Consider the following 23,291-nt stretch of genomic DNA (forward strand, 5'->3'; position numbering starts at 1 on the left):
TTTCAGTTGCAGCTAACCTTCGAAGGACTCAGCTTCCAAAACAAATGGGGAAATGCATATACCATAATACATATTACTAAAACGCCTGCTAATTGAAAAAGAAAACACTTAAAGAAATGTTTTAAAAACCAGTGTCTTTTTGTAGGTAACATCGTATATCGCAAAGGTCCCCCTGGACAAGGGGGACCTCCAGGCCACGTGGGGCCTCCAGGAATCCCAGGTGTCCATGGGAGCAAAGGTTGGTTCAATCAATGGGGTTGTTCTATTACCATTCTCATCACCATCACTATCGCTGCTTTTTTCTCCCTGAGGCAACAATGATCCCAAACAGCAGGCAGTCAGAGATGGCTTCTTTTCCAAAGGAATTAGCTAAAAGTATTCCTTTATCTGTAAAGCAGCCATTTATTTAGCAACCATGCAATAAATCATTGGCTATTCCTAGAATATGAGTTTTATCCTGCACTGAAAGAGGGAAACACGGGCATAGTAGCTATTTTACACTAAACGGGAGTTTCTATGGAAGAGCACCTAGAAGCTCAGAGGGATAAAGTAAGGAGATATAATAGAAGAAAAGTTTTTCATTAATATGTGAAATGTCGTACATGATTTGCACTACATGGAAGAATGTTCAATGTAAGAAAGAATTGTGCAGTTGGAAACCCCCTGTCCTCTCTGCAGACGTGGTGGGGGTGTATGAGTAACCGAGCACACTCTCATTGCAGGGGAGCCAGGCCTCGTGTGCATAGACTGTCCTTGTGTCCCAGGGCCTCCGGGTCTCCCAGGGCTGCCAGGATTTGATGGCGTAAAAGGAACCCCAGGTACAGACAATTTGCCGACAAGTGTTTTTGCAAGTACAAAGGGTCAACTCACTGAATGATGTTTTCCCTGGTTTCCCTACAGCTCAAAGAATATATATAAGCAGTAAAACCGTTTGGATTACTGTCAAAAAAATATATCATGGCAAAGAACTTGCAAAAAATAAATCTGAACAAATATTTATTAATAAACTGGCCTGAAATTCATTCAAAAGATCTTCTAAAGAAATCATCTTTACAGAGATGCTTAAATACCTATAGGAAGTTAAAATTGTACAGCAAAATGCAATTTGACAACAGATATCCAAAGTCTTAGAAAAGTTTGTACCCATTGGTCCTACAGTTGAACTTTTAGGAATTTATTGTAAAGAAAATAATTGGATAAATTTGGAGAATTAAATATCCAAAGGTATTTATCAGAGCATTGTTTACAACAGTTAAAGTTGAAAAAACAATCTAAATGTCTCAAAGTAGCATTTAGCTGAATAAATGATGGTTCACCCACACAATAGGCTTATTGTGCACCCATTTAAAGTGAAGCTATAAATGTATATATTTGTCAATGTGTATGTATTTATGGATATAAAATTTTAGACTAATATACATGAAAATTTTAGCAAATACTGTCTTCTGATGGTAGATTTATGGATGATTTTCATTATCTTCTGTTCATTTTTTTTTACACTGAGCATGTATTACTTTTATCATCATAAAAATGTATCTCTTTAAAATTATAAAGACAAGAATCTTAGGAAGTTAAAATTTCTGAGCTCTTGTTTTTTTACATTTTCTGTTACCCTAGTGATGTACTCCCATTCTCTTCTTGCACTGTATGTTTTAAAATAGAAATTGTCCTTCTTTGCTCAGAAGAAAATACCCTATTTTTTTCGCACACTGCCTTACCCTTAGAATTGGTGTTCAATGAATATTTACCAATTCACTGCTTTGCAGGAGGACGAGGGGCAGCTGGCACTAAAGGAAGCCCAGGGTCCCCAGGAAGTGTGGGTCTTCCAGGATTCCCAGTAAGATTTCATGGTTATAAAGCTTTAATTTCAATTTGGAGAATGGAATACTCTGGCTGGAAATATGGTTGCACCACACACAGGCTATTGGTTTAGTGCCTGGCAAAGGGCAGGCACTTAACAGTTATGTGTTGATTGAATGAATGAATGAATGAATGAACAAATGATGTGTGAATGAAATAATGAATTTATAATTATTTAAAATGGTATCAGAGACAGAAAGCAGATCAATGGTTGCCCAGGACTGAGGTTGGGAACAGGAATTGACTGCAAATGGGCTTAAGGGAATTTGGGGGAGTAATAAAAATGTTTTGACACTAGACTGTGGTGTTTGTAGTATAGATATATATATATTTATTTTAAAAATCATTGAATTGTGTTCTTACAAAGGATATATTTTATACATAAATTATACCTCAATAAAGTTGTTAAAATTTTAAATTTTGATTACAATAGCAAATCAGAAAGTTATATGTGGATAAATATATTAAATTATCCAGAGATGCATGTTAAAATTTACCAATATTCTAACAGAATCTGAATTGTGATGATTATTGTATCATATTGAATTATATTATTGTGTGTGTTGCATTGAATTGTACTGTCTAGCTACCAAAAGAGAAAAAAGCTTAAAATTATATTTGTGGGCCAAATAAGTGTCTAAAAAAATACATGTTTCATTAAAATTGACATTTTCTATTGAGCTTGACACAAAAACAACTCTACCCAAAAACAATGCAGACTCATGTCTCTCCCACCCTAGGGATTCCCGGGTGCTCAGGGTGAGCCAGGACTTAAAGGAGAAAAAGGCGAAGCAGCTCAGCCTGAGGGAGAAGCGGGTAGTCCAGGAGACCCGGGGCCCAGAGGGCCGCCTGGCAGAGCGGGCTTGGATGGAATTCCTGGAACCCCTGGAGTGAAAGGATTACCAGGACCTAAAGGCAAACCAGTTGGTATCAACTTCTTTAACACATACAATTTTCTTTTCAATGTTACAACCTGGAAAATATTTTAAAAGACATTTTATAAGAAAAAATTAATACAGATGGAATATCACCTTTGTGGAAATACCTGGTGAAAACCAAACAAACAAAGGTTTTAAGCTGCACTGATTTGATTTTTGAAAGGTACCATTACATGAGTGTCATTTCCATTTGAACTGTTGACCATGTGAGGTAGGTTTGAGGGGCTACTATCACATGGGTGGCACGCCATTGTCGGACATCTCAAGTGGGACTCAGGGTTCCCAGTTGATGAAATGTGACTAAATTCCAAAGGGCACAAAACTGCAGAAACCATAGGGCACCCTTACGTTAGTGATAATTCCCTTCAAATGCCAACTTCTCTTTAATTCAGTACTTTCTCCCTGACCGTCTAAGTGGCATTCATATTCGTGGTTATATTAATCTATATAAGGAAATACTGGAATGAAGCACTATCCAAACATATTCCTATTGTCACAGGCCCTCCGTGGTGAGAAGGGGGACCCTGGTCCTCCAGGGGATCCTGGCATCCCTGGGTCCCCAGGACCCGCAGGACCAGCTGGACCACCAGGCTATGGACCGCAGGGAGAGCCTGGTCCAAAGGGCGCCCAAGGAGTTCCTGGAGCCCCTGGACCACCTGGAGACGCCGGTTGGTTAGTTTTCTTTCCAGTCCTGTTTTCCTGTGGGTGGGCTGATGGTTCCTAGAGCTAGTGAAGCTCCCTCAAGATCAGTGGATGTATAGAAACTTATTCCTAAGAAGTAGAATATGTCAACCGGTAGACACGGGAAAAGAACATATAGGACATATTAGAGAAAAATCTATTTTTTCTATTACTGAGCAATTCAACTAAACTTTCCTAGGATAGTTTATATCCATTACTGACATAAATATATGGAATTAATAGATCCTAACAGATGAGTAGAAGTCAGAGTAAGCAAAGGGGTTGCAAAAAACCTATGAAATTGATCTTGAGATGCCTCTTCTAGATCTCAAGGGTCCACTAATATGATTACAAATTTGTTCTTTTTGACTCATAACCCAATAAATGAATTATAAATAAAACTTCAAAATATCTAAGACAAATGAAGAAAATTCATCTAATAGTAGTTTCAAAGTCCCGGTAACTTTGGGATCCACGTGTACTGAATGAAGTTGCTAGATTCAGGAGGGATCTGATCATCAATATTTATCTGTAGTGAAGAATGTGGCAAAAGATGAGAATTACATGTTACTGACAGTTTTTAATAAGTAATGCTACCATAATCAATTTTTACTTCTAAAGTCACTCAAAGGGTGAGACCAATGGACCAGTGGTCTCCAAATTTTTTTTATGTTTTTATTGATTTTATTTTTTTATTTATCATTTTTTATTTTGTTTTAATGCTTAAAGTACTACAAAGAGTATTACATATGTCTCCTCTTCCCCCCCCGCCTTGACATTCCCCCGACCTCCCCTACCCCCGAGTGTCTTATGTCCATTGGTTATGCTTATATGCATGCATACAAGTCCTTCGGTTGATCTCTTACCCCCCCTCCCGCGCCCCAACCCTCCCCATCCAAAATTTTTTTGTAGCATCCCTCATCGTTAAAAAAATTTTGAGAGTACATTCCCATAGTATCCATATATACATTGTATGCTGGCATTTTTGTCTACATGTGTATGTAAAGCTTATTTTATGGAGTTCAAATACATATAAAGCTTATATATATGATGTATATTTTTCTGTGCCTCACCTTTGAGGCTGCTATTTTAATCCAAGAATTGGCCAACCATGGCAGCTCACAGTCCAAATCCAGCTCACCACTTATTCATGTGTCATCCAAAAGCTAAGAATTTTTTATCTTTTTAAATGTTTTGGGGAAAATTTTTTGAATACTATTTTGTGACAGGTGAAAATTATATGAAATTCAAGTTTCAGTGTCCATAAACAAAGTGTAATTGGCACTCAGCTACACTCATCCATTACATATTCTTCTTGGCTGCTCTCATGCTATGATAGCAGAGTTGAGGAGTTATGACAAAAACCATCTGAACGACAAAACTGAAACTATTTTCTATCTGGCCCTTGACTGAAAATGTTTCTCAGTCCTCTTGTAATCCATCTTCAAACCCTCTTCTATTCTGTCTAACTGTGAATCTTTAGTGAAAGACTCCAATGTTCTAAAATACATTATCGTCAATTTTCCCATCACACTACTTATTTTTCCGATAAATGTATAAATATATGGACAGTACTAATCACTAACATGTTTTTAATATTGGCCACTTTGGTCAGAACATTATCTCAAACCTTTACTAGCTAGGCAGGTGTTATTTTCACAATGACACCTGAGGAAGTTATTGGAGAGGTTTGGAAATATAGCCAAACTCACAGACCTTACAAAGAGCAAAGCCAAGATTTAAACCCACATCAGCCCCACTTTGTGGTTTGTGCAATATTTCATATGTCCTTCTTAAGAAAACTAGTTACCCAATAAATAAGTATCCTGCCAGTATTCACCAATATTTAAGCAGAATTCATATTATCAATTCTTTTCAGAATAGGCTCTCTTCCAATAGGCCAGCATGTTGGGCTGTTAATTAAAACAAGGCATAGACAATAATAGATGCTTATAAATATTTATCAATTAAGTTAAAAAGTTCCTATGGGCTAGTCACCGTTAAGCCAATTTTGCCGAGACTATTCTTCATATTTCTTGGAATATGTCTGTAAACCCTTTATTATCCTATCATATATTTTTCCTCTGAACCAAGAAAAAGCTTCAATATGCACACTGATTTTATGATCATAAATCTTCTTAAGGCCCTAGGGGAGAATTCAGTGTTTCAACACCAGTCCCAGGGCTCCCAGGACCACCAGGGCTGCCAGGCCATGCTGGCCCCCGCGGTCCACCTGGTAAGTATCCTCTTTGCCAAGTCGGGTGCCTGGCATCAGATAGCACCAGACTTCCCTGGGAAAACACTGTTCCAGTTTTAAGGAAAAATTATATTCATTGGCTCCCAAAGAGAGCACAGGCCAGTCTGTCAGATGACAAGGCAACAGACAGGGGACTTGCTCTTGTCTTTTGAAGTTACCCAGATTATTCCCATTGGTGCTTCTGATTCCAAAAGGGAGTTGAAATAGTTACTTAAGAGGAATTCATGCCCTGACTGGTTTGGCTCAGTGGATAGAGCATCGGCCTGCGGATGCAAGGGTCCCAGGTTCGATTCCGATCAAGGGCATGTACCTTGGTTGCGGGCACATCCCCAGTGTGGGGTGTGCCGGAGACAGCTGATCGATGTTTCTCTCTCATCAATGTTTCTAACTCTCCATTCCTCTCCCTTCCTCTATGTAGTAAATCAATAAAATATATTTTTAAAAAAATTTTAAAAAAAAGAGGAATTCATGAGCAGAACAGTCTTCATGGATTTTGGTGGAGGAGCAAGGACTGGGTGCCCGCGATTACTATAGTTCCCATGGCTTCTTCATTGGAAAACTTAACTTCTTTGCCAATATGAATGGAGGGAGACTTATATGATTTAAGATATTTAGAAAAATTCTAGGAGATAAATTATATTTTCAAAATTATTTGTAGTTCCTAATGATTAGCCCATTGGATAGGAAGGGGAGGAAGTCAGGGTTGTGTAAATTCTTTTTTTAACTTCCAAAAATGTCTGGGATGACACAGAAACTTAGACATTTGGTTATAAGGCAATATAAAGGAAAGTTGCTGATGTGGATGTATATGTGTTGTTAAGGCTTCCCGGGACAAACAGGAAAATGTGAACCAGGTATTCCTGGGCCTGACGGAGATCCAGGAATTCCAGGAATTGGATTCCCTGGGCCTCCTGGACCTAAGGGTAAGTTAAAAAATTTTAAAACATAAGGTTCATTGTGGATATTTAGAAACTATAAATATGTATAGTGAATAACATAGGAAATATGCATACTATCCTTTAAAATGATGTCTTTCATCAGTCTTAAATGGGGAAAATATCCTACAATGACGATAGATAAAAAGAGAGAGTTCACATTGATTTATGCAGCCTCATCTCAATCATATTTTTAAATGCATAAAAATTCACCAAAGTGATTCTTCTTGATAGTGGGATTGTGAGGAATTCTTTCTTTACTTCTGAATAGATGCCTACACTTTTTAATTTATACATTTCTTCACTTTGTGCATTTCTCTTATAATAAAAAAGAATATTAAATCACACACAGCTGATTTCCCCATTCACTCCAAAATAAACCACAGAAGTTATTTTTCTTTAGGAAAAAAAGATGCTGTTTCTCATCAAAGGGAAAACTCTCCAAAGAAATGCAGCGGCTCCCCACTGACAAGTGCACACACACACACACACACACACACACACACACACACACACATCAAGTCTTATCTGGGGTGATATATGAATAACCTCAGTCACTGGGCTGTTGCATACAATTTCAGGTTTTATAATAATTTCATGTTTTTTTCAGTATTATTTAAGGTGTTTGTTGAAATAATCCGAGATTATTATGCTAAGTGAAATCAGCCATTCAGATGAAGACAAATACCATATGATCTCACTATTATGTGGAATCTAATGAACAAAATAAACTTATGAGCAAAATAGAAACAGAGGTGTGGATACATGGAACAGGCTGACAACTGTTGGAGGGAAAGGGGCAGGGCAACTGGATGAAAGAAGATGAAGGGATTAGCCAAAAATCATATATACAAAATATATAGACAACAGTGTGGTAAGAGCCAGAGAAAAAGGGAATGGGGCCTAGGTAGAGGTGGGCAAATTGGGAGACAATGGGGATGGAAAGAGACTTTGGTGGGTGCACAATGCAGCATGCAGATGTTTATTGAAACCTGTATGGTTTTGTGAACCAATGTCACCCAATAAATTCAATAAAATAACTCAAAAAAAAGAAATAGTAATCCTTTTTTGGTGCTTTATCTCTTAAATTAATGTATCATCAGTGTTTACCATGCATCAGTTCTGCCCAAACATGGGAATATTGATCTCAATTTATGAGTATGTACTTGAAATGAAAAACCTAATCAGATTTTTCATGTGGTCCCAAGAATGTCTTTGACTAAATTCCTTGCCAGTGACCTCTGAAGCAACCCAGCCTGGCCCACGTTTTTGCCTCGTCCTTCCTGGACCCTGAATGAAGAAAATTGCCTCCTGGCTGTATCCCCTCTGGAATCACCTTCATGAAGGAGACTCCAAACTGGGCACCAGGACTAGCCTAAGAGCTCCTGGAAACAAGAGAGTCCGAATTTCCCATTTAAACCTAATGAAGCCCATAAACTAACCGTTAATTAAAATTTGGTCAAATTAGGGGCATAAAGGAACTCTCTGAAGGCAGCTTTGCTCCACCCAGGGTTTCCTCTTCTGAACCACAGAACAGAAAAAAATGATGTGTGTGACTTCTTTCTCAATTCTCTCGTCATAAAGCAAAAGAGACAAGTTAACTCATTACATTCAGTGGCTGCTATAGGGCATTAGGAAGTAATTCTCTTGAGCAACCCATGGTGAGAAAGGATAGGTAGGTACTGGAAATGCTTTATATCTTGATATGGGGTGTGTGTGTGTGTGTGTGTGTGTGTGTGTGTGTGTGTGTGTGTATGTATATAAATATGTATTTGGCTATATATTGAATGTAAAATATGCTTCTTAAAGAAAAAGTCCATCCAATGGTCAACTGAGATCAGTGGTTTAAAAAATACTGAATCAAAATTGTAGTGATGTTAAACAACAAAAATGGAGAAGGTAATTTTAAAAATTGGGAACCAATGTAATCTGATTTGGAATTGAATTTTTAAAAATTGCTAATTTAGCCATTAGCTTTTTCATCACTCAAACTTCCATAAAACATTTATAGCTACTTGCCTCATGACATAAGGTAAAATAAAAGAGATACTGCCCCAAATCTTTTAACAAGACTAATCATGCAACCTTTATTTTTTTTTCCCTGTAGGAGACCGAGGTCCTCCGGGAACTAAAGGATCACCAGGTTGTCCTGGAGAAATGGGAAAGCCAGGGTTACCTGGAAGTCCAGGCCTCCCAGGAGCCAAGGTCTTTGAGAATTAAAATTCAGACTGAAATGGGGAAGAGGAGGAACAATTACAGTTGGCCCGTTAGGATGTTCCTGCCAGTCAGGATGCTCTGTGTAGAAATTATCAATATACTTGTAAATGATAAAGCAGATGAATTTTTTTAAGTTTTTTTAACTATTCCTCCCTTTTAGAAAGGAAAACAGAAAGTGTTAAGACAGGTTTGCCTTTCTATTTCTTCCTTAACCTTCAGAAACATACATATTTAAAATGGGAGAACTTGCCCTAACGGGTTTGGCTCAGTGGATAGAGCATCAGCCTGCGGACTGAAAGGTCCCAGGTTCGATTCTGGTCAAGGGCATGTACCTTGGTTGCAGGCACATCCCCAGTAGGAGATGTGCAGGAGGCAGCTGATCGATGTTTCTCTCATCGATGTTTCTAACTCTCTATCCCTCTCCCTTCCTCTCTGTAAAAAATCAATAAAATATTTTTTTTAAAAAGAAAATGGAAGAACTCTAGAAAGAAACGTGGATAGTTATAAGAAAACTCAAGCATAGAGACATCTAGATTGTTACAGAAAATCCCACAGTATTATGAAAAAGTAGGGGATCTAAAGAATTATTATGCATAAATTTATAGAAAAGTCAGCAACTAGAGTTGAAAAAGGAGAGTTGATAGAATGGTGGTGACTGTGAAAAAAAGTACTTAGGATCTCCATAATGAATATGTTATCTTCAAGTAAATAGCCCTAAAGACAAGCCAGTCTCTATGTATAAAAGGCTAAGTGACTGACCGTACATACATCTGACAGGCCGGTACATATGACGTGCACTGGAAATTTAAAAATAGATGTTGACTCACACATGTGTGATACATATAAAGCTCCCGCAGGCGCCAATCACACATGTGTTTTAATTTTATAATACTATATTATATATACTATTTTGACATGTAATTTTTGCTGTAACGTAATTACCACACGAATCTTTCTTCTAATTAATTTCTTTTCAATGTGCATGAATCCATGCACCAGGCCACTAGTAGTCAATAAGTATCTAGAAGCATTATATAGTAAAACTAACACCATTTCTGTGCCACAGGGAGAACCAGGACTAGCCATGCCTGGAGAACCAGGAACACCAGGTTTTCCAGGAGAAAGAGGCAATTCTGGGGAAAATGGAGCAATTGGACTCCCTGGACTTCCAGGTCTCCCTGGAATTCCAGGAACTGGAGGGCTTGATGGACCACGAGGTACTTTTCTCCACTGTGAGCTTTGCTAAAATGCAACAAATTGAATGTGTAGGTGCTCTAGGGGTGAAGAATTCTCAAACAAAGTTCTAGATGAATAAATAGAATCTGTGGAGCTTAATTATTTCTCCACTCAACATTGTTGCTCTACCTTTGTTCCTTCTTCCCTTATTTGTTCCTTCTTTCCTTCTTAATGAGTGTTCTCTGTATAAGACATATTAATGATAATAAATATTGGCCCAATTTAGGGGGGGGGGTTTACAGGAGAATACTTGGGATAGCAATTCTAGGACCTTGGATTTTGGCCCCGGAATATATTCTTGGACTCTCTTTTGCAGGGGATCCAGGGAAGCCTGGACCACCTGGAGAAAAAGGACTCTCAGGGAGATGCACAGAGGGTCCCAGGGGACCCCAAGGACTTCCAGGCTTAAATGGATTGAAAGGGCAACAAGGTAAGAGGAGGGCCTCAAAACCAGTCCTAGATGGGCAAGTGGCCTGGGACTCCTGCTAGGTGCTTTGCTGTTTAACTCTGGAACTGTCCAGCAGCAAGTCCTGACCACTGCTCATGGGAACTGGTATGAAACATAAACCTTGTTGTCATGGATTTGTTACAGTGAGGACTCATGCATGGTGAGTGGCACTGAATGTGTTCTGTAAGTTCAAGACTAAGGCAAAGTCATTAAGTGCAGTCCCAGGATGTGCCAGCAGAGCTAGAAAATAGATCTAAATTTTACATTTTTATTACTACAAGAGTCATTGAAACAGAGAATGCTAAAGCCAGAAGAGATCTTAAAAATTTTATAGGAGGGGACATTAACCAACCAATCAATCCATCCATCCGATGAGTATGTGTTTTATTTAGCCCCAAATCACAAAGCTAAATATTTACAGCCATAAAATATTTCTGGAGTCGGTGGGGAAAGCACTTGTGTGTTCATTCCTTTATTTCATTCATTCATTCACATATAGGCAAAAAAGGTGAAGCAGGACCAAAGGGAGACCCAGGGATTCCAGGTTTGGATAGGTCAGGACTGCCTGGAGAACCTGGACCACCAGGAATGCCAGGTCATCAAGGCGAGATGGGACCACCTGGTCAAAAAGGATATCCAGGAAACCCAGGATTTTTAGGGCCACCAGGTATTTTCTTCTGCTTTTATTTATTTATTTTTATTTTTCAATTACAGTTGACATATAATATCATATTAGTTTCAGGTATTCCACTGAAACTAATGATTATTTTTGCTGTGTAATCCTTTTTATATGTTACTACTAAAATAGATTTGCTAGTATTTTGTTGAGAATTTTTGCATCTGTATTTGCAAGGGAAAGGGGCCTGTCTTTTTTCTTTTCTTATGATGTTTCTTCCTAGTTTTGGTGTCAGGGTAATGCTGGTCTTATAGAACAAGATGGGAAGTTAACTCTCCTCTTACATTTTCTAGAAGAGTTTGTGGAAAAGGTATATATTTTTTTTAATGTTTGGTAGAATTCATCAGTGAAGTGATCCAGTTCTGGGCTTTTCTTTGTGATAATTTTATAAATTACTAATTCAATTTATTCATTTGTTATGGGTCTAAACAGATTTTCTATTTCCTCTTGAGTCAGTTTTGGTAATCTGGGCATCTCTAGGAGTTTGTCCATTTTCTGTAGTTTATCTAATTTGCTGGCATATGGTTATTCATAGCATTCCCTTATAGTCCATTTTATCTCATCATTGTGTTGACAGTTAATATGTTTCAGAAGAATATTCCAATATTCTCCTGGCATGTAACCTCACTGACCTTTCCTCTAGAGAAGAGCAGAGGTAACAACTTAATCTGCAAGTTATCCTTTCATTCATATGATTGAGCTGTTATCACATGCCAGCACTGTTCTAGGCCCTAGGGACATATCAATGGACAAGTTCCACCTCTGACAGTGAGTGAGACAATAATAAATACATTAGTTATAAGTTCAACTCTAGACAACAGCTATGAAGAAAATAAAATGAGCTATTGGTCTTGGATGGGGAGGAGGAATAGTCCAAGACATACACATATTCTATTCTTATCCACAAATGTGATCTGCTACCAATGACTTCCACATACATGATGTAATAAGAGACTGGTTACTGACCCATCTCCTAGACAATTATGGTTATTTTCTTATTTACAGAAACCATTCCTTCAGCTCCCACTTTCTCCTTCTAAGTATAATTTATTTTGTGGAGAAAGCACTTGCTTTTCTCATTCTGAATATGCTTTGTGTTACTTGTTTCGACAGGTGAAAGAGGAACCATTGGGATGATGGGCTACCCGGGCAACATTGGCCTTCCGGGGCCTCCTGGGACCCCAGGCTCCCCAGGACAGAAGGGTGAGTGATGGAAGAGCTTTCCAGTTATCAGGCGGAAGGAACAGCAACATAAGTTATGTTTTATTCTCTGAGGGGAAACTAGTTCTGAGGAAACCATGTATTTGATTTTGCTGTTTCCTGTTTTCCTTTTTCCCATTTGAACAGGATCATTTTTTTCCCTACAGGCTGTTTTAGGAAACTATTTATGAAGGTCTCAGCACTGTCAAGTGTTTTGGCTTGTTTGTTTTGTTTTATGGTAAGCACTGTTAACTTTTGCATCCTTATGAACGACTTAAAGAATTAAGGAACTGCTGTGGTTACTCCTGTCTTACAGGTAGCTTTGGAATCCCAGGAGCAAAGGGTGAGAGAGGACCCCCAGGAGCCAAGGGGGAGAAAGGAGCTAAAGGACTTCCCGGGCCTTCTCAAATATCTCACTTAAAGGGGGACAAAGGAGAACCAGGCCTCAAAGGTACAGACTGCCTTACATTTAGAACCAGAACATCAGAGCTGATTCTAAAACTGAGAATTATCCAGGCAAACCCTTCCAGTTGGCAATTGAGAACAGTGAGGGCCAGTGTTTAGTGTCCTGTCCACAGTCCCATAGCCAGTTGGTGGCCCAAGCCTGAACTAGAACTGGGTCTCATGTGCCTTGCACAATAATATGTTGCCTCTTTAATGCATAACTCTTTATATCTAAGTGCACTTTGCATTTTGGTCAGCTGTTTTTAAATTTTCCCTAGTCAGTTTTTAAACCGTAAGTCTCAAAAGCCCTATTTGCCAAGTAAGTTGAAAAATAAACCCTTAGGAAGTTCCACATAAAAATCTTCCCGCCTGAAATAGAAACCTCCACCCCACATTCCACTATATTCCATCAGCCGTCAGGATTAATTTTTCTCATTTGCATCCCAAATTGCTTCTCATGCTCAAAATCCTTTGGAGAAGAGTGTTTTATCCATTTTAAGAAAGCCTGCCTTACGGTCTCCTTGACCAATTTTAATCCCAAGTAATTTTAGAAAAAAAGAGAATTGCTGGGTAAAATGAAATATTTGCAGATTAAGCTTTCATAGCAGGGAACAATAAAGAAAAGTGTACATCTTCATTTGCAAAACCATATTGTGTTGAGTAATTAGTAACACATTTTGAGAAGTGGGATTGTAGTCAAGAAATATTTTTATGCTTATAACATAAGGATGGATAAAGATTTGCTTAACAAATTCTGCACAAGGTGCTGTAGGCCTCTTTAATTTAAATACAACCCATTTTTGAAATCTTAATTTCTCAAAGACTCAAAGGCATCCTCTGCAAACGGATGAGGTATTGAGGGTGCAGGTAAGCACCACTGTGGCCCTCTCCTAAAGGAGTCTGCAGGGGAGACGCAGGTGTATATATGAAAAGACAGTGAGTAATATTTTTGATCTGGAAAATAGTGTGATCAAAGCCGTGTTCTACAAAAGCAAGACAGTGTTGTGGGAAGTTTATGAGTTCTCCCGCCTGTGGAACTGGGTTCAAGTCCCAACACTACGACTGATGGACAGGGCGCCTCTAGCTTAGTCCGTTGACTTCTTAGACCAGTTTTCTCATCTCTGCACTCTATCTGGGGAGGCTTGAGGATAGACTGAGATTGCCTGCAGATTAAATAAGATAAATAAAAGAGAATAGTGTCTGTCATATGCTAATTAGTTAATACACCATAGTTATAATAAATGGACTGAGAATGGGATAGTGTAGATACAAACATGGTCCTCTGGCATCACTAAGATAAAGCAAGAAGAAATTCTATTTAGGCCACTAATTCTTATAATGTTTGTTAATTGCTGGTTTTGTTTGAGAGCTCACTCATGCCAGCTACTGTGCTAATATTCTCATTTAATCCTGTTTTTAAAAAGAGGTAAGTCCACATTGGCCCATTCTCTTAACAAATATCCTATATCCTATTATAACAATATCACATCAATGTTAATCAGGATGTGGATAACTCTGATAAAATTCTAACCTGTATTTTTAATACATTGTTTCACTTTAGGGTTTACAGGACAGCCGGGTGAGAAAGGAAACAGAGGCATTCCCGGGTTACCAGGTTTAGAAGGACTCAAAGGGCCACCTGGTCCGCCAGGACCATCAGGTACAGTGGACTTGCTAATAGAAATATCAGGCTTTAAGTTTCCCTAAATCTAAATGTAACAAAAATGTGTTTCTAGACTTTCTGGTATGAATGTGAATCCTGCTCTAATAGTCTTCTAACAGAAATTTGCTCCTAAATTAAACCAAAATGAAGGTGTGTATAGTTAGCCTGTATTAACTAAAAAATATTAATATGCACAAAGTTCCATTTTTGTACTAAAAATGTTATTTTGAAACTACTAATATGTATTGTAAACTTTAATTTATCACAATATTACATATCATAGAAGAAAACTAGATAATGCTTTAGAGGTTTTCAAATTTGCCTCTTTCTTTTTTAATCAGGTTATTGAGTTTGCAAACTAATTTTTTGAACAATTAAAGTAGCCACCTTAGCCCTAACCGGTTTGGCTCAGTGGATAGAGCATCAGCCTGCGGACTCAAGGGTCCCAGGTTCGATTCAGGTCAAGGGCATGTACCTTGGTTGCAGGCACATCCCCAGTAGGGGGTGTGCAGGAGGCAGCTGATCGATGTTTCTCTCTCATCGATGTTTCTAACTCTCTATCCCTCTCCCTTCCCCTCTGTAAAAAATCAATAAAATATTTTAAAAAAATAAAGTAGCCACCTTATTCTCTGCGATCCCATCAAAATATATTAACTGGCAATAAATGTTCAGTGTAGAAATCTATTACTTCCCTGCGTTGGTCCTAGGATGATTTTGATATTCAAAATCAAAGCCTGCTGACAAGAACCTAACTTTCTCTAAGTTTACGTGTCTGGGTCCTCAGTCCCCTCCTTATATGAAGGCAAAAAGGCAGCTAGCAAGTACTTAAACCAACTGGCCTGGCTGCTCTGGATACATAAATTCATGCAGGCAACCAATATTTATTGAGCAGCTTGTGTCCAGGAACTATGCAGGGCACATGACTGTTTATTTCTTCTCAAGGCCCCAGAGGAGATCCTGGAAGCAATGGGAATCCTGGAGAACCAGGCCCCCCTGGAGTGCCAGGAAGCATGGGGAACATGGGGTTCCCAGGTAATGTATAAGATCCTGCTATGAGCTTACAAGCTTATGATGGATCCCAGTTCTGGATTTTTTGTTGTTTTGATTTCCCATTTCTTAGAAAGTTGGTGTAATACAACTAGATTTACTTTCAGACAAATGCACTATGTGCAACTAGAACACTAGTGAGAACAAAATAATATTTACATTGTGTAAAAATAATCCATTATGACTACCTGGTATATTAGTGATACCGAAAAGTCAGCTTCCTAAAAGAAAGGTGGTTTGTGCAAAGGCAGGAAGTAGAACACTTCGAGATCCCTGTGTTTACCTCTTTTATCTGATTTCTTTCCTAATTTCAGGGTCCAAAGGAAAGAGAGGAACTTTGGGACTCCCAGGTCTCCCTGGAAAAACAGGCTTCCCAGGTATTCATGGTTTCCAAGGAGATAAGGGAGAGCCAGGTTATTCAGAAGGCACAAGGCCAGGACCACCAGGACCCAAGGTATATCGGCCAGTGAAGTACTTACATTTTGGTGGTGGGGTGAGTCCCTTTAAATACCAACAACTATTGGATTCAATGTGAGCAGAGAACATTTTAAATATTATTATATTTTCAGGTAGGCATTTGGGTTCTCTTTAATCCTGTCTTCACAACTGAAGATGCCTATTACACAGCTGTCAACTTCTTAATGTATTCCTGTCAGTTTCAACTCTCAAGGAATTTCTCATAATTGTCCCTGCAATTTCAGTGTGCTGCCAGAAGGGGGCAGTGATAAGTGACTCACACAATCTGCCAGGGCAGTGTTTGTTTTCTGTGACACAAAGTAGCCAGTCTCTGCTGTGGACTCACCTCACACAGACTTATAAAAATAAATTTCCAAACCTTATAATAAAAAACATTTGACTTATTAAACTGTAATAAAAGATATAAAGTAAAATAACTTTAGAGCATCATCAAAAAGCAGACAAAATCCTAAGATACATACTTGTATTTTAATTGTTTTAGAACTATACTTTCATTCCATTACACAGAATTGTATCTTGTCTCAATGCTCTCAGCGCTTGTGCCGTTAATTAGAGGTTGAAGCCCTTGCTAGCATGTTGTACCAAGTAACAACCAAACATTTCACCAAACATTTCCATGGGGCTCAGCTGGGTTTTTTAGGTTCATTTCCTTCCAATCTTTCTGTGTGTACTTACAATAAAAGCCAGAGCTAGATCACTAGAGAATGGTTAATATAAATTCCCATAAGCAGGGGTTTTAACATGGATTTCCATGCATCTATGGAACCTGAAGAAGTCTACTAATCTCCTGAAATTGAATGTAAAATGAATGCAAATTTTTGTAGGGGAGAGTCTACATTTTTATCAGACTTTCAAAAGTATATGACTCTCAAATATATAAAACTTGTTGCTTAGGGGGCCTTTTCCCTGACAATTTTGAGCCAATAAAATATTACCTTTCCTAAAGATTTCCACCAATCATGTTCTCCAGTGGTAATTACTAAAACAACATAAAAGAAAATATTTAGAAGCCACACAGACCCAAGAAAGCAACCCTTTATTACTTGGAGCACAAATAAATTTCCTTTGCCCTTGATTTTTAGATTAGGTCCTCAGAAAACCAGGGAGACACCGTTTCCACTGAGATATTTTCTCAGTGAGGAATTGTCTTATACTTGATTCACATTCAATTAATTGTTTCACTTAGATTTAGGGTTTTCATAGGTAACCACAGAAGAGATGTTCAGAACTATGCATTGAACAAAAAAATGGGCTCATTTTATCAGACTGGCAAATCATAGTAACAGAGTAGTATATTTTAATCAATTACTATGGAGATTTTGTAAGTAACCACCAACTCCATACGTGTTGGTTTATCATAAAATTGAAGTACAGATGTAATGAAGATTTTGCTTTCTTTTACATATGATTGACATGCACTTATCGGCATGCATAATATCTGTAGAACATATATTCATTTGGTCTATTTCTTTCCTACTCCTGAGTTAATCATCACAAGTTGAAATTATACCTTTGTGTGATTATTTCCTATCTCCCCACTGGTCTCTAAAGCTCCATGAAGCAGGGACTGTATATATCACACATGTGTATATGGTTATTATATTCCTGGTGAGAGCCAGCTTTGTAGGTGTGTGACCCATGTAGTCACGGAGGTTGGGTGCTAAGAAGGACGGCACACTTGGTTCAATGCTTTGATGTCACTGTCTTGAATTGCTTTCCCATTTTGTAAAAGGGAACTGAATATTCATTTTGGGATGGGCCCCACAAAACATGTAGCCCCCTTTTCCAAACACCTGTCACAGTACTGGCACACAGCAGATACTCAGTATGAATTGCTAACTAACTAGCTAAATAATATTCCTATATAGTAAAAGCGTAGTATGCAAATTGTCCCCTCAACCAGGAGTTCGTCTAGGAGTTTGACCAGGGGGCAGGGCCGGCTGGCAGCTGGGGGAAGGGAGGGAGTACCCGGCCAGCAGCAGCTAGGGACCCTACCAGTGCACGAATTTCATGCACTGGGCCTCTAGTGTTAATAATAATAAATAAATGCAAACAAATATAGTTTATACTTCATTCTGATCACATACCCTGCTTATATGAGAATTTTAAAGGTGTTTGACTGAATTTAAGGGAGAACCAGGATTGCCAGGTGTCGTGGGAATGAAAGGAGAAAGAGGGCCACCTGGGCCACCTGGATATTCAGGGCCTGCTGGACCTGACGGAGTCCCTGGACATCCTGGAAGTCCCGGCCACCCAGGTGAGCATGGGCTTTACTCTGAGAGCAGAAAGCATGGCTCTCACTGCCTAGAATCGTCTCTGTAGACAGAAAGCTATTTAGGTTTTTGTATTATAATTGCTTTTATTCAACTTTGATCTTCAAATTCTAAGACACTAAGGAGTAGAAGATTAATCAAGAGAAGCCTTACTTGCCGATGAGCCAGTTTGGTGGACTGAGATCTAAAAAGCTGCTCCCGTAAACAAAACTTCTGAGGTGCTCCCCAAAATTTCTGAGGAGCTCAGCCTAAAGACGTGAAATGTTAGTTCGTTGTCCAATCTTATGATGGTTGTATCAGTTTTCTAGGTTTCCCATAACAAACAACAGATGGAAATTTATTTTCTCACAATTCTGTAGGCTAGAAGTTTGAGATCAAGGTATCGGCAAGTTTGATTTCTTCTGAAGCCTTTCTCCTTGACTCATAGAGGGCCACCTTCCCCCGTGTCTGTCCTCTGTGTCTGTGTCCAAATAGCCTCTCCTTATAAAGACACCAGTCATGTTGGAGTAGAGCCCACCCTAGTGACCTCATCTTAATCTAACCGCTTCTTTAAAGACCCTGTCTCCAAGTAGAGTGATATTCTGAAATATTGAGGGTTAGGACTCCAACATATAAATTAGGAAGCAACACAATTCAACCCATAACACTGTTGTGGTTTCATTTTTCTGACATGTTTCAAGGTCAAATTTGGCTTTCGTTTTTATTTGCTTATAATTCAGGATTCAGTTTTTGTTTTGCTTTACTACAATCAACTGCTAAGCTACTGGGTTGCAGCCGCAGGTCTTACTTACAGATACCATTTAAATTATCATTTCAAACACTAAAAGGTGCCATAGATTTGCCGTTAATTCTCAATTAAAGCAATAAGTCAGGTATCGAGTGGCCCATGTGATTGCTGTATGCACACCCTTCAAAGTGATTCAACACATTGCTGTGCTTCTCTAGGGAAGCAGCACCCAAGAAAAAGCCTGAGGTAATGGGTACAAGTCACGTGAACACCAGCGTGAGCACAGTTGACTGTAAGAACCGACCATTTCAGCCAATGTAACCATTTATCTTTCAGTATTTTTTGTCCTTTCCCTCTCTCTCCATTTATAGGAAAGCCGGGTCCTGATGGTGACATGGGGTCGAAAGGAATGAAAGGCTTCCCTGGATTTCCAGGAACAAAAGGTTCCTTTTCTACTTTGTCTATTGTCTATCGCCCTTTCCTGAGGGAAGCATGTTCCCCTGAGTTTGAACCTCTGCTTAGCTGTAGCTTTGATCCACGACTGCTCTTTAGAAGGTAGCCTCCAGTTACTCAGTCCTCAGGCAGAAATGCAGAAGAGTGAGGCTAGCTATTTATACCTAATTCAAAGGTCTGCCAACCTAGACATTCCAAAGTGATAATCCCCAGGATTGTATTAGTCTGTTCATAGCTTTCATTGTGAAGTTAGCTGCAGAGAACTACAGTTCTGCAAAATAAACACTTTTACCAGAATTACACATCTGGCACATTAGGCCATTGACAGGAAGTTCTCTCTTTGAATGACTTTTTTTTTTTCAGGCCCTCCAGGATTCCCAGGAAACCCTGGACCCATGGGTATGAGAGGAGACCAAGGATGCGATGGGATTCCTGGCCCACCAGGAGAAAAGGGAGAAACTGGTACAACTTGCTCATTATCTTAGATCCACTAGTTTTATTTTGCATGAAGTAATTAGTGACACTAATTATTAATTAGTAGTTAATAATTAGTAACCCTTCACTGCTCTAGAGATTCTTTTCTGACAGAACAATCTTTAACATGTTCTGGGTGTGTGATCATTTAAACTTCCTTTTATTGCCAAGGTTAAATTGACCTAGTAGAATGAATCATATCTACATAATGAAATCAACCACATGTAAAATATTAATATGCCAAAATTACCTCTTTCAGGTTTGCTGGGGGCACTTCCAGGCCCAAAAGGGAAACCTGGTGTTCAAGGTGAGCAGTTCTTCCTTCTTGGCCCTGTGACTTACAGGTTCAAGGACAGAATCCAATGCAATATACTTGATCTATAAAATAAAAACATATGGAATTAAAGGAGTCCCAGTGGTAAAATAGGATGTTTCTATTCTTCGTATTCAAGTAAAAATGCTTCATTATTACCATTACCACAAAGTGAATGAATTAGAAACTGTGATCCAATTTCAGGATTTCCTGCTATGGAAGTCTTTAAAAATAAAAAGGCTTCTTATCTATTTGCTTTGTTGTTGACAGCATGTTTTAAAGGCATCATTTCCTAAAAGGAGAAGATGAAATTGGTGGCTTCTCAATGAGCATCCCTCCCAGCTCTTCTTAGATGCAGGAATAATGCCAACCATTTCCCACCTTATCATCTTCACAGCTCTGATTCCAACCCCCAGAGCCAGCTTATGGGTGGTGCTACTCTTGATAAATTCTGTTAACATCTCAGACCTGGCAATTTACTGAGCATATCATTCAAAGCACACACAAGTTTTTCTTTTTTTTTTTCTTTTTTTTATAAATATATTTTATTGATTTTTTACAGAGAGGAAGGGAGAGGGATAGAGAGTTAGAAACATCGATGAGAGAGAAACATCGATCAGTTGCTTCCTGCACACCCCCTACTGGGGATGTGCCTGCAACCAAGGTACATTCCCTTGACTGGTATCGAACCTGGGACCCTTGAGTCCACAGGCCGACGCTCTATCCACTGATCATTCAAAGTACACACAAGTTTTTCATTGGACAACTGTAGTTCTGAATTTCTCGTGCCAGTGTTTCATAAAATAAGCAGCTTAAGTTTTCCCATTTTGTAGAGAAACCTGCCAGAAGAAACATTAGCTTACTTGTATCTTTTATTGACCCTTCTTAGCCATGGGTCCTGTGGATTTGAGAATTTTATTAGCAAAGACACCTAAACCCTGGTTATTAATACTCACAAGAACCAGCAAGAAGTAGTCTGATGCTACTGAGAAACTCAGAGTGGCAGGAACTTCCTCTTGACCTACCAGCTCAACTGTGAACATAGACAAAAGCTGCCCCTTCCTGTTTGTTTCTGGATGATGTGATCAACTTTTCGGATGAGTTCAATATCCCCACGTTCTCTCACACACTTCCCTCCCCCATGAGCAAAAAGCTTTCCCAGTCTAGGTCACAGACGAGTTTTAGAATTATGTCCAAAAGGAGAGTTTCTGTTCATTTTCCTGGGCTAAATTCCCAATTTAACCATTTGGAATGAGGAATCTTTAGCATTTATTTAGAAATAAAATTTGATATAAAATGACCACATCTTAAGCTTTAAAAAAGAGTCAAAAATAACAAATAGCCTAATTGTGTATGTAAGTAAATGATTATGTACCTCATTCCCTCTAGGATAACTAAATATGAAGAAGAGTTCCTTGAAACGTGGAAGGTCTGAATCCTTTTCATTAGTTTATTCTCCCAAATCCTAAAAAGAAACCATATCATAAAACAAGGAAGAATTTGAATGGACTTGGAATATATAACCCAATACAGCAACTTGGTGCCTCAGACCATTGCCCGACCATTGTACAAATACAGTATTTCACAGCTTAGAGTGAGCTGAAATCATCTAAACATCCAAAAGCTAAAGAACATGATAGACAAAAGGCTAGATAGTCAATATTCATCTATTTTATTTCCATCCTCACTTTGTCTTCCCTGCATAATAGCTTCCCAAGCCCTCCCTGTGCCAGCAGCCTCATCCCCACTTTGTCTTCTTGCCATCATATCTGTCTCCTATTTTTATGCCACTTACTGTTTCTATAATAATACAAAGATGGGAGAGAGGGGGGAGTTTATTTTAAACTTATACAGCATTTTTCCATTTGTGAATGTCAATGTACAAGTTCTTGAAGGTTATTGAAAAATATTATTATTTAGTAGTGACCTTTGGGGGTCTTCCTTGGTAAATCCAAAGCTCCTGCCACATCCATCCCTTGCAGAGTAGAGTTTGCCGTATGGGGGAGGAGTAACCAGAGGACAGAGCCGGGATTACAGCTTTGTTGTTCCTTTGCCCTGACTGAGCTGGGTGACACCTCCAATGCACACATCTTTGCCATGAAGTTTTAGCTTTGTGAGCTCTACTGAGTTTTCAGTGATTAAATAATGTCATTTTATTGAAAGTTCACCAGATAATAACAATCATGGCTTACATTTACAGAACACTTTAGACCTTACACCATGCTTTTCCATCTCACTTTTCCATGTATTACCTCACTGGGTCCTTGAAGACCTGAGCTAGGTCAGGTCCTACCTTCACTTTAAAAATAAGAATATGACAAAGTGAAGTGCCTTTGCCAAGATCAAATGGCTAATCAAAGGCAGAACTGACTTGAGACCTGCATTTCTTCTACCAGCTTATTTTTATTATATATATATATATATATATATATATATATATATATATATATATATATGTCTTAACGCATTATTAGAGATAACCACAAATGATAACTCCCAGTATAGGGGCATTACGGAAACTTATAAAGCCTTTCCCTTTGCAGGAGCGAAAGGAGACAGAGGAGCGCCAGGCTTTCCCGGCCTTCCCGGCAGGAAAGGGACAGTGGGAGACGTTGGGCCTCGAGGACCCCCGGGAGTGCCTGGATTCCCAGGGCCACCAGGTTTCCCTGGTGCGATCATCCCTGGCCAAAAGGGAAACCGAGGCCCACCAGGCCCAAGAGGAAATCCAGGTAGAGGGTCTACTTTTAAAGAAGATAAAAGAATGAAAATAATGTTTAACATCAGAAGCTTTCAACTCCCCCTTGTGTGACCTTACTGCTTCTTTTCCCTCCGGTCTTCTCCACCTTCCCATACCCACCGGTTTTCACACAGGGTGCCCGAAAGCTGTTGGTATTGTTGAGGCAGATGGTCTGTAAAATTGGTAAATGCCAAATTAGCCTAAAAGACAGAGATGCATCCATTCACCAGTGACT

At 38.9% G+C, this 23,291-nt stretch overlaps 1 protein-coding gene across 1 annotated transcript in view; it reads left to right on the forward strand.

The window, feature by feature from the left end:
• COL4A3 (collagen type IV alpha 3 chain) overlaps window positions 1-23,291 on the forward strand; it is a 120,528-nt gene that overhangs the window by 81,374 nt on the left and 15,863 nt on the right. The window contains exons 23-43 of the mRNA XM_023759123.1: window positions 146-238; window positions 723-818; window positions 1,767-1,837; window positions 2,601-2,783; window positions 3,298-3,466; window positions 5,623-5,715; window positions 6,558-6,659; window positions 8,779-8,876; window positions 9,955-10,105; window positions 10,441-10,554; window positions 11,072-11,239; window positions 12,362-12,451; window positions 12,765-12,899; window positions 14,454-14,552; window positions 15,498-15,587; window positions 15,917-16,056; window positions 18,210-18,336; window positions 19,451-19,522; window positions 19,896-19,994; window positions 20,266-20,313; window positions 22,863-23,048. Coding sequence (XP_023614891.1) covers window positions 146-238; window positions 723-818; window positions 1,767-1,837; window positions 2,601-2,783; window positions 3,298-3,466; window positions 5,623-5,715; window positions 6,558-6,659; window positions 8,779-8,876; window positions 9,955-10,105; window positions 10,441-10,554; window positions 11,072-11,239; window positions 12,362-12,451; window positions 12,765-12,899; window positions 14,454-14,552; window positions 15,498-15,587; window positions 15,917-16,056; window positions 18,210-18,336; window positions 19,451-19,522; window positions 19,896-19,994; window positions 20,266-20,313; window positions 22,863-23,048 — 2,424 coding nt within the window. The remainder of the gene's footprint in view (window positions 1-145; window positions 239-722; window positions 819-1,766; window positions 1,838-2,600; window positions 2,784-3,297; window positions 3,467-5,622; window positions 5,716-6,557; window positions 6,660-8,778; window positions 8,877-9,954; window positions 10,106-10,440; window positions 10,555-11,071; window positions 11,240-12,361; window positions 12,452-12,764; window positions 12,900-14,453; window positions 14,553-15,497; window positions 15,588-15,916; window positions 16,057-18,209; window positions 18,337-19,450; window positions 19,523-19,895; window positions 19,995-20,265; window positions 20,314-22,862; window positions 23,049-23,291) is intronic.

The sequence above is a fragment of the Myotis lucifugus genome, unplaced genomic scaffold (assembly GCF_000147115.1).
Source record: "Myotis lucifugus unplaced genomic scaffold, Myoluc2.0 scaffold_3, whole genome shotgun sequence".
NCBI lineage: Eukaryota > Metazoa > Chordata > Mammalia > Chiroptera > Vespertilionidae > Myotis > Myotis lucifugus.